The 16,041-nt window shown below is 43.3% G+C and overlaps 3 protein-coding genes across 4 annotated transcripts in view; 2 read left to right on the top strand and 1 right to left on the bottom strand.

The window, feature by feature from the left end:
- LOC6735241 (platelet binding protein GspB) overlaps positions 1-15,340 on the bottom strand; it is a 34,855-nt gene extending 19,515 nt beyond the window's left edge. For both annotated transcript variants that reach the window (XM_039292174.2, XM_039292173.2), the window contains exon 1: positions 15,281-15,340. In XM_039292174.2, coding sequence (XP_039148108.1) covers positions 15,281-15,325 — 45 coding nt within the window. In that variant the 5' untranslated portion in view covers positions 15,326-15,340. The remainder of the gene's footprint in view (positions 1-15,280) is intronic.
- Positions 17-4,421, top strand: LOC6735243. The gene is made up of 4 exons (XM_002082180.4): positions 17-341; positions 1,983-2,110; positions 3,972-4,025; positions 4,169-4,421. Exons 1-4 carry the CDS (start codon positions 137-139, stop codon positions 4,394-4,396), a joined length of 615 nt encoding a protein of 204 aa, XP_002082216.2. The 5' UTR covers positions 17-136; the 3' UTR covers positions 4,397-4,421.
- On the top strand, positions 11,107-14,333 carry LOC6735244. Its single transcript, XM_002082181.4, has 7 exons — positions 11,107-11,676; positions 11,831-12,214; positions 12,274-12,452; positions 12,512-12,688; positions 12,819-12,965; positions 13,036-13,299; positions 13,497-14,333. Exons 1-7 carry the CDS (start codon positions 11,389-11,391, stop codon positions 13,597-13,599), a joined length of 1,542 nt encoding a protein of 513 aa, XP_002082217.1. The 5' UTR covers positions 11,107-11,388; the 3' UTR covers positions 13,600-14,333.
- Positions 15,341-16,041: the final 701 nt, after the last annotated feature.

Consider the following 16,041-nt stretch of genomic DNA (forward strand, 5'->3'; position numbering starts at 1 on the left):
AAGAAGAAGCGGTATTGTTACCATTAATTACAGTTCAAATAGAGTTGCATTCCCTGTTAGCCGGCCGATAAGGATTGTGTACCAATGTACATATATCGATCTGTTGTTGTTTGCCATTTATCAAACATCAATCGACATGGACGGCTATCGTATCGAGCTCCACTCGAGTCAGTCAAGTGCCAGTTGTCGAAGCCAAGCAGTCCGGATTCGCGCCTGCAGCTGTCAGAGCTCGGGAATCGCAATAGAAGTCATCGCCATGAATCTGCCGCACGGACTGTCAAAATCCCTACTTCCATTCACGGTGCTCGGCGTCGTCTTAATGTCAGCAGCCTTCTCGAATGGTATTTCTACGGGTTTCCCTAACCGTTCCATCATCCAGCCATTTAAATCCTAACCTTACCCACTGATTGGCACTGAGTGCTCGCTTAGCAGGTCGTTTTCCGCTTAACTTAATTAGCTGTTTTATTGCGAAATTGCCATGCTACGACTCATAACTCAGCGCAAATTTAGCGAGAAAAATCAGGTGAATTTGAAATGTGTTCTTGGCACTCATTTCGCCTCACTTTGCTGGGCGTTGGACACAGCGGCCTGATTCCCCCCACTTGATTCACCGAACTGTGCCTTCCGTGCTTTTCTCACAATTCGGTTCGGTTCGGTTCATTTTCATCTGTTTTGTCGAGTTCAGCTGTCGACGTCACTCGCCTATGACCACATTCAAATTTATTGATTGCCTCACAAAAGATGATACGAATCATTTTTCAAAGATCTCGGCAGTCCTCCAGTCACAGTGGAACGGGCGGTTTTGAAAGCCGAATCTTCTTCGAGGGCGGCGAACTGAGGGCACTCAAGCTCAATGGCTATCCTTAGAACTGAATTTTACATTTATGCAAATTACAAAGGATTTGTGTTTAATTTTAGAAAAAGACTTCATCCTCCACAAGTTGCCATCAAGTGTAAATGAGGCTTTCAAATGGTTACACTTGAAGTCAAATCTACTTTCGGCAAGACAGTTTATAAATACGTCACTCATACGCCATGTTGACATGGGTATGTGGGTATGAAACAATACGAAAGTAAACTTTGCACATCATTTAAATGAAATATATTTCTATTACAAACTATGTGGAAAGTATTATGAGTAATCACCTCAATACATTTATCAGAAACGAAAATTTCTTGCATGGTACCAACTATTTTTATATAACTGACTAACCGCAAACTCATGACATTTATTTAGCACACATATCATATAAAATATATTGCATTTTTCGCCGATTAGAGCCCATTGTAAACCGCGTCACTCGGGATGATACAATGTTCTATCTTTCGAATACCGCGAACCGCATCGAAGCGTGCCAAGAATGATCTCCGCGGTCAAATCTTTTATGCAGAACTCATAATGCAGATTCTGAACCGAAATAGATTTGTGTTCGTGGTAAGCGCTAAGGATTTCGATACCCATCATTTCAATGTCTTTTGATTTCTTAGATTTACGTAGAAGAGCACCATTGCCGAGGGTCGAGCAAAAAGTCTCGTGTCATCAATCCGTTTACACATCTCGGGCCAAAGAAATGGTGGCCACTAGTGGGGCCATTGACGTCACTGTTATTACACAAAAGGCTGATTCAAATATAGATTGTGCTATTCGTATAGCCATATAGATAGATATAGCCGGCGATACATGTCGAGGACGTTGTCGTGCCACTTGGCAAATAGACAGAAAGTCTGCTGCCAAAATTCTCACTTAAATTCAATTAATTATTGTGTTTTTATAGCTGCTAATGTTTGTTTTTGCTGCATCCACTGCTCTGGGGGGCTGGCTATTATTAAATTCTAAGAAAAGCACAGCGACAACACGATCATCACGATGATCATCAAAATCAAATTTAAATTCGAATACACGAAACGAAAACGAACGTCCAACGTCATGACCTCGTTCAATCCTCTATTACATATAGTAGTATATATCGTGTATTTTGCAGCGCTCGATTGCTATGTGTGCACCTATTTGAACGCTTACAGTGATACCTCCTGTCTGAAGAACGCCAGTGCTGTTACTGTGCTCAACTGCACCAAGAAATACTGTGTGACAATGCGCGTGGAAATGCGGGTGAGTGGCAAATATTCTTGTAAAATAAAATAGGAATGTGATAAAAAAAAATGAAGCCTTAAAAACAATGCTCCCTTGGCAATTAATCTACTTACATTTCTTTAGAAGTAAATACTTTTTGAGCGCCTTAATAATAATTACCATTCTAAGAGCACAGTCCCTTGGAAACATTTCGTTGTTAGGATTAAAGATGTTAAGCGTGATGTCTACTACTGGGCTTGGGTATGAAAACAACAGAATAAAAAACTATATGTACATATGCTGTACAAATTTCCACTTCTCCACCAACGCTGCGTATGTGGAAAGGCGGAAAAACTTCTGGCCCGTCGTAAAACGACCGTGGAACGTGCCACAAATGTTCCCGAGCGTCGGCAAACGGGAATTGCGGAGCGTTTAACTCTTCACGTATGCCGTCAGCCATCTGCAGACACACTCGCTCCCAATCTTCCCCAATCCTTCCAATTTGGAGCTGCCGCAGCGCAGCTGTTGCGGCAACAAAGTGGCACATGGAATGCCTGATTTTTATGCATCGCTCAACTTTGTTTGGCTAAATGTTGCCACAGCTAAAGTTTCGCCCCTTTTTGTGAAATTAGCGACTGCCACGTAAGGGATGAGCACAGAAACAACGAATGTACACAGTAGGAGCCATTAAATCGAGCCAACTCTCCACTTCGACTAATTGAATCCGGAGCTGCACTTTCTGCCGACCAACGCGGCGTATGAGCAATGTTAGCTTTAACATTGAAAGTACAGAAAGTAACTAGTGCACTTTGTACATATTTGTCCTGGTATTTACACAAAATCAATTTGTTTTCATATCTCAGATTGCATTTTATATTGGTCATGCAAACAGAATGTTTTTTACTTCCTTATTCAAGTAAACATAAAATGCTGTCAGTGAAGTAATTTTAAGAAAATTACTTTGTAGTTACCTATTAAACATTAAATATTTTTCATCGAATTAATTCCCTTAGGTTTAATTCCCCCCTTTTGCGTGCAGCAATCAAGTGCAGACTCCTTGATTATTTTCACAGTATTGACGCAGCTCGTCTGGCTTTAATTTCCAGCAGTAAGCGGCTCAAATCCGAGGAGCAAAGAAACGACGCGGGAAGTGGTTGTAAAATAAGCCCAAGTAGCGAAAACAGAGTGCATAAAAAATCCATTACCATAATTTAATGGAAAGCCAGAGCGGCGTATAAGGAGCACATACATTGCAGAGATCCCACACCCAACGAGACTCCATGTAGCCGATGGATCCCGTGGAAGGCTTAGGCCAGCTTACGACCCCCCACAAAGTCAACTTTGTCGCCTCTTTTAAGCCCCAGTCCGCCAGGTCTTACATAACCAAATGAGGTTTCCAAATTTTGCTAGCGACTCATTAGACAGGCCGAAATCGCTGATTGAATTTCGTGCGGATCAAAGCCGCCTGGAGCAGAAACTTATGCTAGTCGCATTGCCATCTAGCCAGCTAGCTGCAATGCAATTAAAACTTTATAGTACCCACCACCAACACTTCTCCATGCCGACGATGTCCCTAGTGTGAACTTTGTTTACGCATTAGCTTTCGGGCCATAGATTGCCTCGGTGCCGCACATCCACAATCCGCATCTGCATTTCACCCTTTCACCCGCCTTTTGCTTTTATTTCACTTCTTTTTTGCTTTTTGAGGCACTTGGGACCTGGGGCATTAATTACTTTGGCCGCTGAAACGAGGGCAAATGCAAATTCGATTCGCAGATACGAAATGCAAATAAGCCCCTGTGACCAAGCGTGATGATTGGTGGCATCGGGAAAGTGGGTATCATTAATCAGTCGCGCATATTTTTGTAATGTGGATCTCCTATTGCCACTACCATTGCAGCGCAACTCGAGCAAGGTGATGTCCTTCCAGCGCGACTGCCGGGACAAGCCGATAGTAAGTGAAACCACAAATATTTGTATCTCTTTATATGTTGAATTTAAAAGTTATTTAAATGAAAAGTGATTAAAAACGATTTCATTTGAATATTCCATTTATGCTCCACTTAAATCTTATTTATTGGCTTCTTTCTCCTGCAGATGCTGTATGGCAATAAGCCAGATGAAACGTTTCGCACTTATTTCACATCCTGCCAACAGGACCTCTGCAATGGACACGATGGTCGGGTTAGGAACTCGACAAATGGAAGTAGTGGGAGTGGCATACACAACGCTATTATTCCTGGAAAAAGTCCTGGTCAGGTCGTGTTTCTTAGCCCCTGGATAGCTATCGTTTTGATTATCGTGGCACTTTGCCAGTTACCATAGTGAATAGAAAGCTTTCAATACCCTACCAAAATGTCTTTAAAAATGGTAGCAAGATATCGGGTAAATGCATACTGCCATGTATTTTGTATTCAAAATTGCGACGTAATTATTTAAATTATTTATTGCTGATTTGAGTTGCTTGACCCATTGGAAGAACCCACTTCCAAAAGCTCGAGTTTAACAAGGGTCCGCTTTATTCTACTATAACATCTAACTGCCCCAATTAAAGTTGCTTTTTTTTTGTGATAAAGCCAGATACCTTTCAACTAAGTAGGGTCTGCCGATAACCAATTACAAGGCCATTAAACGAGGCCACACCAACTAATTGCTGCGGTTCGAGGCCAGTTGCAGGCGTTGACAAAGTTTTGCGTGACTGCGATCCAGGATGCAGGATGTAGGATACAGATGGGCCGCCATGAAACCACAACGGTAATTGCAGCGACCGCCAGGCTTTTAGGCCAACATCATTGGATCAAAGGTCGCCTTTGAGTTCCGGCATGTCCACGCGCTCAAGAACGACTATGAATTCCAGCTAATGACACCAAATGGCGACGCTAATGGCGTTTTTCTAATGGATTCGCTGACATCTTTACGCGTTGATAGTGGAAAACTCAAGTGCGATTGGCAAAAATCTAATGTAAATTCGTTTGAAGGCCGGGCCGCCAAAAATGCAGGCCAGTTAGAGGATGCCTTGTAGCCTCGCGAATCGACTATAATTTTGGATAAGCAATCAGTTCGACTGATTGTTTGTTTGCCTTGCCTCATTTGTGTTGCACCGAATAAATCTGAGAGCTTTCCCGAGTCCTTGACTTCTTGGGTACACATTTCTGAATTTGTGTTTGCCGAGCTCCACGCATTAAAGTACCCATGTGTAAAACGCCCGTCCGTTTTCAGTTTCCAGTTACCAGTTTCGTTTGACACGCTTTTGGCGCTGGCTAAAAGCAAACAACAAACAAACAAACAAACAGCTGCGACAACAACAAGCACAACGGCCAAGTTTACCCGCCCCCAACTGACAAGTGCGAAGTGGGTGGTGGAAAGGTGGGGTGTGGGCGGTTCAGCCCCTTTCGCATTTCCGGTTTAAGTCCCTTCCGGCCAGACAGCAAAAATCGAAACTCAATCCCGAAGTGGACATGTGCTCTGCAAAATTGAATGACACGCCGGTTTGCTACACTTTTTTTCTCCCACGAACAAGCCTTCACTAAAATAATTCAATTTGAATATTAATGTGTTTTAATTTTGGATGGAGTGGTGCCCATACCTTGCCATACATATAGATTTATCGTTAATATTAAAAACCGTCAAAGATGATAAAAGATTTTAATAACAAAAAATTGACTAAATAGTATATGTGGGCAACCTGCTATAGCATAAATTTTTAAATTTAAAATTTCTTTCCATAGAAATAAAATACACACGAATAAGTTTGTTTAAGCACAACATATAATATTTATTAAACAAAAACTCGCGCTTGCAATTCTTAAAACATGAAAGATATGGCAACTTTTTTCATTAAAAGAAGGCAAGTTGCAGGGCGCAAAATGTGGAACGGTGCCTAATTAAAACGTTTTTGGTCTCATCAAGTTATACAAACAATTATTTGTAATTTTTCGTAAATTAAGAGGGCGGTAGGAATGCCAACATCAAGGTGGCAGGCAGTTTTCGGGAATGGGGCTACTTAAGAGATGCCACCATTTCGGAGCAGGAAGTAATTTTTACTCGACAAATATTGACTTGATCCCAATAAGAAGACAGCGCCGAGAAATAACATGAAAGCATTCCGCCTCCACCAAACTGAGGTGATCCGATCCCAGCGAGGTGTGGGTGGCGCAAATGGCCGGTGGAGGATGAAGATGTGCACTTGGCGGTGGCCACCGCAACGGACCATAAACAACGGAGACACACGAAAATGGGCAGCGGTTGTGGTTCACTTTTTCCCCATTCGCATTCGCAGTTATCCAGCCCCCACAGAGAGCTACGAGAATTTTACCTTACAGCCTGCACTGAGAGAAATTACATATCGCAAGGTAAAATTTCTGAATTAAGTTAAGTAACAAAATGGTCAAGTTATATCTAAACATATAATAGTATTACTTTTTAATCACAATGGAAAGGACACCTTAGTATGCATTTGAATACAAATTAAAATTGAATTAAATAGGTGAATAAAAAAGACTGCATAAAAAATTAAGATCAAGATGAAAGGGACACTTAATATAAATATTTGTTGCTCCGACTGCATCAGTAGCCATTCAAATAAAACAAAGAACATAATGATAAGCAGAAAAAATCACTTTCACTTCGTTTATTTGTTTCGCTTCGTGTAAACTGCAAAAAGGTGTGCTCGCTGCAGAAATTGTAAATTCACTCGCCACGAAATGAGGACGCCACGGAATGTTGACAGTTCTCGGGAGGATGGCTATAGTGATGGGTTCTTGCTGCGACAGGATGGAAATGGTAATGGGAATGGTTCCACATTTCTGAGTCAGCGGGTTGTCTGCGCTAGATGTTCGGCTTTTGGGGCTGGGGAATTGCAAATAGTTCAGACCGATTGTGATTATTCGACGCTCGGTCTGGTTATGGCCAATTGGCAGTCAACAATGGCTGGGTGTCCCGATGATTCCATCAGTACCAACCAGTGCGTTGAACCCGTCCGTCTGGACGGCGTGTCTGGTCGATTCTTTTGCCGCTCCGGGAATTGGAAATAAAATAATGGCACAAAGCGAGCGAAATGCGTGCCGGAAACTATGGAACCCTTGTCTCTGCTCTGCAATTGCCAATGCATTTGTAATTGTCTCTGGGTGCGGATACCTTGTCCGATCCCGGGGTATATTGTCCTATAAAACGGACAGTTTATTCCACCCGAAAGTGGGAGGGAAGCAGTCGAGTCATTATATACGTATATCCGCTTCTATAGACACGGCTCATCAAATAAAGCTCTGAGCATGTGTTATAAAATTATACAATTCATTTTGACAAAATTCCACAAATTAATATGCGCCAAAAACAACAGAAAAAAATAAAATATATATATGAAACCGGCGAAGGCGGAACAGGCAGAAGTGAAAGCCCCTTGATTTATACCATCTCGGGATTCTTGGAGCAAAGTGGAAGGAAAGCAGGAGAATGTAGAACACTTTCGGGAAAGTGGGCGTGGCACCTGCCAAGAGGCACGTCCGCGTTTCCCTGGCTCTTTGCACAATTCTTATGTATAAATTTGTACAGTGGCTTTCGATGTGGGTTACCAATGAATAAAATATGAGGAATATTCTAGGGGCTGCGCCAAGTTCGTGCGGTTTTCTTTGATAAATGGAAATTTAAGTAAAGTAATTAAAATTAAATAAATAAAGTTGCGGTTGCTGGTGGTGCGGCTATATGACTCTTTACTAAATGTCATGAATTAAATTTTAAACTTACCAATGGCCTTTAAAGTGGAAACTATGTTGTTCATATAAATGTTATTCATTTGAATATCCTACTTAGGAATTAATAACTATATTGTTTCCACTTAATCGACAAAATCGGGCTTTGCTGCCTACTACTTGACAAAATTCAATTAAATTGACAAAAACTAATTAAAGTGCGTTGCAAAAAATCACGTGCACGGCTTATATATTTCCCAGAACTTGTTGACATAATATTTCTTAAAAAGTAGAACAATAATTAACCCATTAAGCCGCCCACTCGGCGTAAAATTTTGATGTGTGAAGGATGTTCAAAAAACAAAAAAAAAATGGATTGCCATGCCTGGGCCAACTTATCATGTGCGTTCGTTGGCGAGGCTCTTTGTAAATTTTGTAAAAATAATTGCTTCGCTCACCGATCTTTACAGAAATGATTATTGATGAACACTTTGGCCTATTTTATCAAAATCAAAGCAGACGCGACAACGTCACTTTTGCCCGCCAATGAAGCGTGAAATTCGGACCGACAACGCGGGCAAAGCGCCAGCACACATTAAATCTTGCGAAAGTTTAACCCATGCAGCCAAAAAAAAAGAAAAAAAGAAATGGGGAAAAAACCGCCTGGCACACCTTTTTGATGAACTATAAGACCATAGACATGAGCGTATGAGATGGGCGGATTTTTTGGCAAGTGCCGAAGAGCCGATGACGTCAAACGGCGGCAGTTGGCCGTTGGTAGTCGGCAGACTTTTGGCCCAGACCACCAATTGACCAAGCTTTCAATCTGTTTTCATATAATTTTTTTTTTTTTTTTTTTTTGGGCACGCGTAGGTGGTGGCTTCTTCGTCTCCAGGAAATCCCCGTGAATCACCTTGCAGGGGGGCGAGGCGGGGGCACGGGATTTAAGGGGATTGTGTAAACAGAAAAGTCACCAAGGAATTCGACGCGGCCAGAATAATGCCGGGAATGCCAAAATATTGATGGAAGTCAAGCCGAGAGGCTTTTAGCGTCGCGTGCCAGTCGGTTCAGATCCGCAAATGTATGTGCATCGGAATATCTGGATATATATATATAGGTATATAGTGGGTGAGTGTAATTCCATCGCTGACAGCGGGGCGGCATTATCATCTAGAGGCGACAACAAAGATCTCCCGCTGAATGACCAGACACATTTATTTGTTTACACAGCTCGGTTGCCGTTGCCTCATCTTGACAATCAATTAATTTCCATCCCATCCCTACCCAGTCCATTCAATTCCCGAGCACCTCCTGCCCCCCAGGAGAAACTGAAGGGGCTGGTATTGTCGACAAAGGCAAGTGGCGTCGTTGGCGCTAATTGTTTTTAATGAAAATTGCTAAGGATTTAATAAGGAAGAAGGCGCTGAACAAATGGATTTTAAAAGCCATTTCAATTATGCCATAAGTTTCTCATCAATCTGAGTGGTCACCACTACCACTGCCACTGCCACACACGCGAACGGTGACGTCAAAGATTGCAACACTGCCCAAGTTGGAGTCCTATGCACTTTCTATATATAGAAGCTATACTAGTATGGATTTTATGATCTTTGTCTGCGCCAAAGTTCACTGACTTTCGCCCCCGACTGCAGAAGGCGAAAATAGTTTTCCACATTTTAATGAGCTTCGGCAAATAAAAGCGAATTTGCCGTATTCATTTGGCTAATGTTCTCCTTTTAGTTTTCATATCAAAAGTGCCCTGGCTTTTACAAAACGAGCCTAATTATAACTTGAATTCAAAATTCAGACAAAACTATTCCAACGACGCCCGCTGAAAATCCGAATTTTCAGCTGTCTGAATATGTGCGAATATTTCCAACGATAAATACTGAAAAAGGAGGTTAACCAATTTGTTCGCTTGCGGCTGGCGAAAGTGACAACGGAAAAATCACATCGGCGGGCGGGGTGCTTTTTACAAATGAGTTTCCGTATTTCATTGAATGCATATGCGAATGCATTCCTGCTATAAATATATTAAACATTTTCACTTTCTGTTGGTGCTGCTCAAAACTGAGTCAATGCGATGCGTGGGCGGAATTGCAGCTGCAGTGGCTGAATTTTAATGACCCGACCAAGTGCCAAAAATAAAATTTAAAAAAATATGCCAGCCAAGCGTCTAAATAAACGCGTCCGTTTAAATAGAAATGATGGCGAAAGTGTCAATCTAAATCTGCGTGGGCCGATGGCCAAATGCAAGGAGTCAATGCGCTCATTAACCAAACTAATCCACACATATGTGTGTATTCAAATCAAGAGGCAAAATCAATCATGGGAGCGGAAAGAGTTGACAGTCGCACCAAAACACAATAGTTCCGGAAGTTCAGGGTCTTCGCAACACTGAAGGTGAGTTAGTGAACCCACAAAAGTGGAAACAAAACGACCTTGGGGGTTTGCCAAAAATTGTGGCTAATATGTCAACATTCTGGCAAATAAAATGGCAAATAAACGACAAGAAAAACGATTAAGGAGCTATTACTAAAATATATTATGACTTTAGTGTTCATTCACTAAGAAATAATCCAAAAACTTGTGGCTGTTCGACTGGAAAAGCGTAAAGGTATTTCGCATAAATACCTTATTATTAAATATGGCATTTTAAAAGTTTCAGTTAAATGTATATTAAATTTAAATTGAGTGGTTGTGCGACTTTGACAACAATTTAAGCCAGGTTAAGGCAACATTTTAGAAGGGGATAGCTTTTTTATTAGCAAAGTACTAAACTGTGCTACGTGCAAACATCACTTTTATCTGACTCTTGACATTTCCTGCCAACGCTTCAAAACTTTGCCACTCTGCACTTGTTCAGCATTTAACCAGTTCGATAAGAATGACGGCACTTTTTCTTGCCCTTCCTGCCGCTCGGAAAATGCAGTTTCCCAATAAATCTTAAAGCCTAAGCCTCTTGCAGCGGAGAAACTATAAAAATGAGCGGCAATAAATTGCTGGTAGCACTGCTGTGTGTGTTCAAGTCTATTTCTCGATTCAATTACGAAGGCGAAACTTCGTTTTCCGGCCGCTAAAAGCGAGAGGAGATGGGTTGCACTACAGTGTCGTCCTTAAATGCGTTATTTTGAATTCAATCAACTTTTTGCCGTCTAAAAGTATGCAGCACTAATCGGATATACGTTGAACTTTCACGGGAAATCTAAAAGTGCCCCAGGGCTTCCAATGCTCAAGGGATGAGAAAGGAAAAGAAAGTATCGAAAGTATATGTACTCGATATTACGACACTTTCAACTATCGAAAAACCCGGTAGGCCAGGGACTGTCAGAATTGATGGCACATCCTTAAATCGGCACTTGAGGCCAGTCATTCTTTCGAAAATTGTCGCAGCGAGCAGTGCTCTAGAAAAGTCATAAAAAGTAAAAATTAAATTCCTCTCATTGAGTCGTTGTGTTCCGTGTCGAGCAGAGTACTTTGATTTTCGCAGTCAGCACACCGCGTGTGCCGTTCTCGTTTAGATCCACATACCAAAGTCCAGGTCCCGGTTCAACCAAGAACACCAATCCATCACCCATTCGATTCCAATACGGTTTTCCCATAAAGTTTACACAATCGAATCTTGACAAAATGGTTACCGACGCCCAGGACACCGTTGCACCCAAGACCAGCAGCACCAAGGAGGTGCAGTGCCAGCACACCGGCGCCCTGGATGAGCCCCAGGTCGAGGAGCTGGCTCTTCCGGGCCCCGCACCCTTGGCCACGCCCAAGAGCGGCCGCGTTGGCATCTTCAATGCCGAGGACTTCTTGTCCCGCGCCCAGTTGAACGACAAGATCAACAACATCTTGCGCTCGCCCACAAAGGCTCCAAATGGTGTGCGCCAGCGATCCGTTTTCACCAACAACAACCCATCGCCGGTTAGTAGAGTTGTCACTTCTCCATAGGGTTTCCTCCATTTTTTGCAAGTCATCTTTTCTTCGCATCTTTTGCAAGTCATCTTATCTTTTATTTTTTGCCAGTCATCATTGATGATAGATAGTATCTGATACCCTTTCCCCTACCGATCCCTAGCAAGCCACTATGCGCTTTGTGTCGTCGATGAACAGCCCATTGGCTACACGTATGAGCAGCCTTTCGCTGACTGGCGGAGTGAAGCGCGGCTTGGAGCGCGGCAACAGCAGCAGCAGCATGGGCAACAGCGCCAGCGTGGGCACCAGCACCTCCGTCCTGGCCAAGGAGTGCTCCAGCCAGACAAACAACTGCGGCCGCAGCTACATGAATATGGGCATGCACGCTGCTCCCCACTCGGGCTTCGGAGTCGTGCCGCAGTCTGGTGCCGGCTACGAGGCCGTGGGCTGGAACATGGATGCCGGCAACATAACGCGCAGCGGCAAGAGTCTCACTGGACGCTTCAACTCTGGCTATGGCTATGAGGTGGATGGAGCCTACTGCATGGTAAGCGCTTTGATTTATTGTCCCGTTCGTGTTTTAGAAATATGCGGATGCCTACTTAGCCACAGGCACATCACACCCAGCAGTTCCCATCGCCAATGCCACCACCACCTTTTGCTATGGATCGCGTCAGCTCGCGCACTTTTGAGTTCGAGAACAACACACCACCACCGTGTCCAGGATCGGGACCCATTGCCATGTCCAATGGCACCATCCAGTTGCGCCTGCGCGAGGGCGTTCGGTAAGTGAACTTGGTGGGAGGTTAATCCCTTGATCATTCCAAATCATACCCGATTCTAGCATTGATATGACCCTGGACAAGGCTGTCCGTGTGCTGAACCAGCGCAGCATGGTGGCCGCCGCCTTATCGCGCAACTGCAGCAACTCTGCCCTCATCCATCCCAATGGGCGCATCTTGCAGAGCGGCTCCAAGGTGGAGATCGTCACCTACGACGGAATGAAGGCCAACAACTTTGTGTAAGCTTAGAAGTAGAATCGTTCCTTTACTTTAAGAGTGGCAAGCTAGTATTTGGAATTTAAACTTGAACTTCTCATTAGATTTTCGTATAAAATCTATGCAACTATAGCTGCAACCATTTTCTTCCAGTCGCTATGCCAAAATGTGGTACAAGGGCGTTAGCTTCACCAGCGAGTCCTGTGCCCTCATCTATCTGGTGGACACAGCTGGCACTCGCACCACCACCGACACCTTCACCGACCTGACCAAGGACTACACCTTGGCGGTGTTCTATGAGTGAGTCAAGCACGAAATTTGCCCAAATCAATTCGCCAAGCTCCTCTTTCCAATTAACAACACCCTCCAGCGATTCGCGCCACGGCCCATCCTTTGTGTCCGATGCCCACGAAGTAATCGCCAACTCCACCTACAATTGCGCCGAGGACGGCACCGAGGTGTACGACATTAATGGATTCCGCATCACCCAGGCGGCCGACGGCCTGGTCAAGGTCAGCCGCCAGCACAGCAAGTGCCTGATTCGCACCAGTCCGGGCAATGGATCCGCCACCCTGACCACCACCGGCATCCACTGCACGGCCTCGTTGGGCAAGACCTCGCATCTGTTCGTCCGGTGAGTTGGCCACTGTATTCACACCTATTTGCAATAATGATGCACTCGAAGAATGCAATGTTCTCGTCGTACATTTATTCGATATTGATTCTATACTTTTGCAATATTTCCCAGAATTAATGCACAGTTCAAATATCTTCGGATTTTTGATGATTCCTTTTGTTCTTATTTAATAATATTATGTCTTTTTTTTGCAGTCGTAATGAGAAACGCATGCACTTCGACGGATCCTGTTTCATTGTACGCAATGCTGGCCACTCGGCCGGATTCAATGAAAACAACTTGCTCATTGTCTACTAAGTACCGCTCGCACCATGGGATGTGCACCGCGTTGGGTGGCCATCCAAATGCCACCTATAGCCACCCAGCGGGGTCAATCGAAAATCACCCCATTATAGCACCACCATCACACACATCACAGCAAACACACACACGCAAACCGACTCAAGCGTCGATATAGTGACCCCCCAAAAAAAGAAAAAAAAACTAAACAAAACAACATTGGAAAACTGGGGCCTCGGCGTGGAGAGGGATCAGATCATTTAAGAAAACCTGGTCTTCTAAACAAAAAAAAAATTATAAATGTACAACTGCATTTAAGATGAGACAGCTCGAAAAAAAAAAGCGCGAGCAACGAAAACTGGCTATCCTGATCCTTGAAGGATTGCTTTTCGATTGCTCGACGTAGGCGCAACGCAAGCACTAGGGAATTAGTTTTGGATAATCACACTACATTCTCTCTATCCCTCGATATCCTTGTTTTTATATGCATACCGTTATTTAGTGCAGGCAAATCAGGTGGAATAGGCCCTAGTAATCCACCTGTTGCCTGAAACGCTGGCCAAGACAATGCTATTTCGATCGGGGCCAGCGTTTGGTGTTATAAAAAAATGAATTTGTTTCGCGTTTCGCTTTTTTCGGCTCTTACAGTACACCAAAATTAGTTCCTAACGAATTTCCAAACGTTCTACACGTACTTGAAATGCAACAAATTCAGCAAGATTGAAAATTGAAAGTTGCAAAATTTCCACAAAAATGAAATAAGATGCAAAAATGGATATATATCAAAATTGGCCTCTGAATGGAGAGTTAGCTAACAAAGTACGGCTGCTTTTGGCCAACGTAACACTAGTGACAATTCAGTTAGTTCTAAGTTACAAGTTAAGATTAGTTAAGTTACTACAATCCAACTATGTTCATCCGTACACTCACTCTACACACACACACTCTACACGCTGTCAACAGCGCAGAAGTTGCGTAAAATGTAAAATGAGTGGACTTAGTGCTTAAATTTCCAAGTGTAGTCGGAATAGTACCACTACTACACTCGTGTAACACACACACACACATTTGACGACAGTGCAAAGTGAGAAATAATAATGACTGAAATGGAATACATTTAATTAGCTTACGAAACAAACGCTTTCATCTGAAAAAGGCAGTCGTCTTTGAAAACCAAGTTAAAACACGAGCACATACAAATACCATTCTTTAAAAAACAAAAGTGAAAAGCCTGTGTAGCCTTACAACAACAATCTCCAAAACTCTAAATTTAATCAATCATGTATATCGAAATTAATGTGCACAAAAATCGATGTCAAAAAGTAATACATGGAAAGTCCTGAATAAAGTAAATTATATCTGCGCTACTGTAAAAGATTCTTATAATTTTGTTCATTCTCATGGGTTTATTCTGGAGATACAATTTTCAGTGGCTCCTGGCAACCATATATTACCCCATACCTTTCCTCTGGCATTGTAAAAGTACAAGAAAATTGCTTTACGACTACAATTCACATTACAACCCTGCTGGAGGAGTTGTGGCACCTGAAGGGCCATCAAGGCTTAAAATCTTTTTGGGCTTAAAGAGTTTGCGAGCTATGTAAATATTTATAGGAATGAATTGAACGTTTAAAATTAATCGAATTGAAAACGTTTTCATATTCAAATATTATAAAAGATGAGGTCTTCATGTGTTTACCTGCAAACAAATCCAAAAGCACAACGATATGGGATCGGCAGTCATGCAGACTAAGCTCTCCAACAGACTTAACCTGGAGTTGGAGCCGGAGGAGCGGCCCGCTGGCAGTGGCTGTTGATAGAGATTAGTGGATAATGCTGGGGCGGAACTATATGCCACGGCTGACTCTGTCATAGGAAGAAAGTGGTTCCATGGTTAGCGGGTACACAGAGAGAAATGGCGGGTGAGCGTAAGCGAGGCGGTGAGCAATGGGCGGGTGCGGAAGCCACAAGGCAAGGAAACTCAAGCGGCGGTGGTGGTGAGTGTCTCCAACTCGGGCGGATACATACATCTAAAAATGCGTTTACTCTAGTGCTGCGTATTAAATAAAGTCGCTAACCGAACCCAGCTGAATCCTGAAACCGAGGAGGTTATGTGGCCCAGGAGCTAGGGAGCCATAAAGGGCGAGAACCCCCACACATATGGCATATTCAATGCTCACGCTTGCGTGACTTGCTCGGGAAAATCCCGTGGATGGGAACGGGGGGGGGCGGATACGGAGCCATTTGCCTCTCGCACCCGTGCTCAACATCAAACGCTTTTCACACTTAATTGGGCGTAAAATTAAATCAGAATTGATTAAAACACTTGAATGACAGCAGCAGTCGAAGCCAGAGCTCCGGTGCTATATGGTCCCCCGAATCTGAGGACCCGGCCAAAAAGTCTAAGCATAAACAAACTTTTTGGTTCCCATTTTTCCAGCTGACGCATGGCACGTAGCC

This window comes from Drosophila simulans, chromosome 2R (assembly GCF_016746395.2).
Source record: "Drosophila simulans strain w501 chromosome 2R, Prin_Dsim_3.1, whole genome shotgun sequence".
Classification (NCBI taxonomy): domain Eukaryota; kingdom Metazoa; phylum Arthropoda; class Insecta; order Diptera; family Drosophilidae; genus Drosophila; species Drosophila simulans.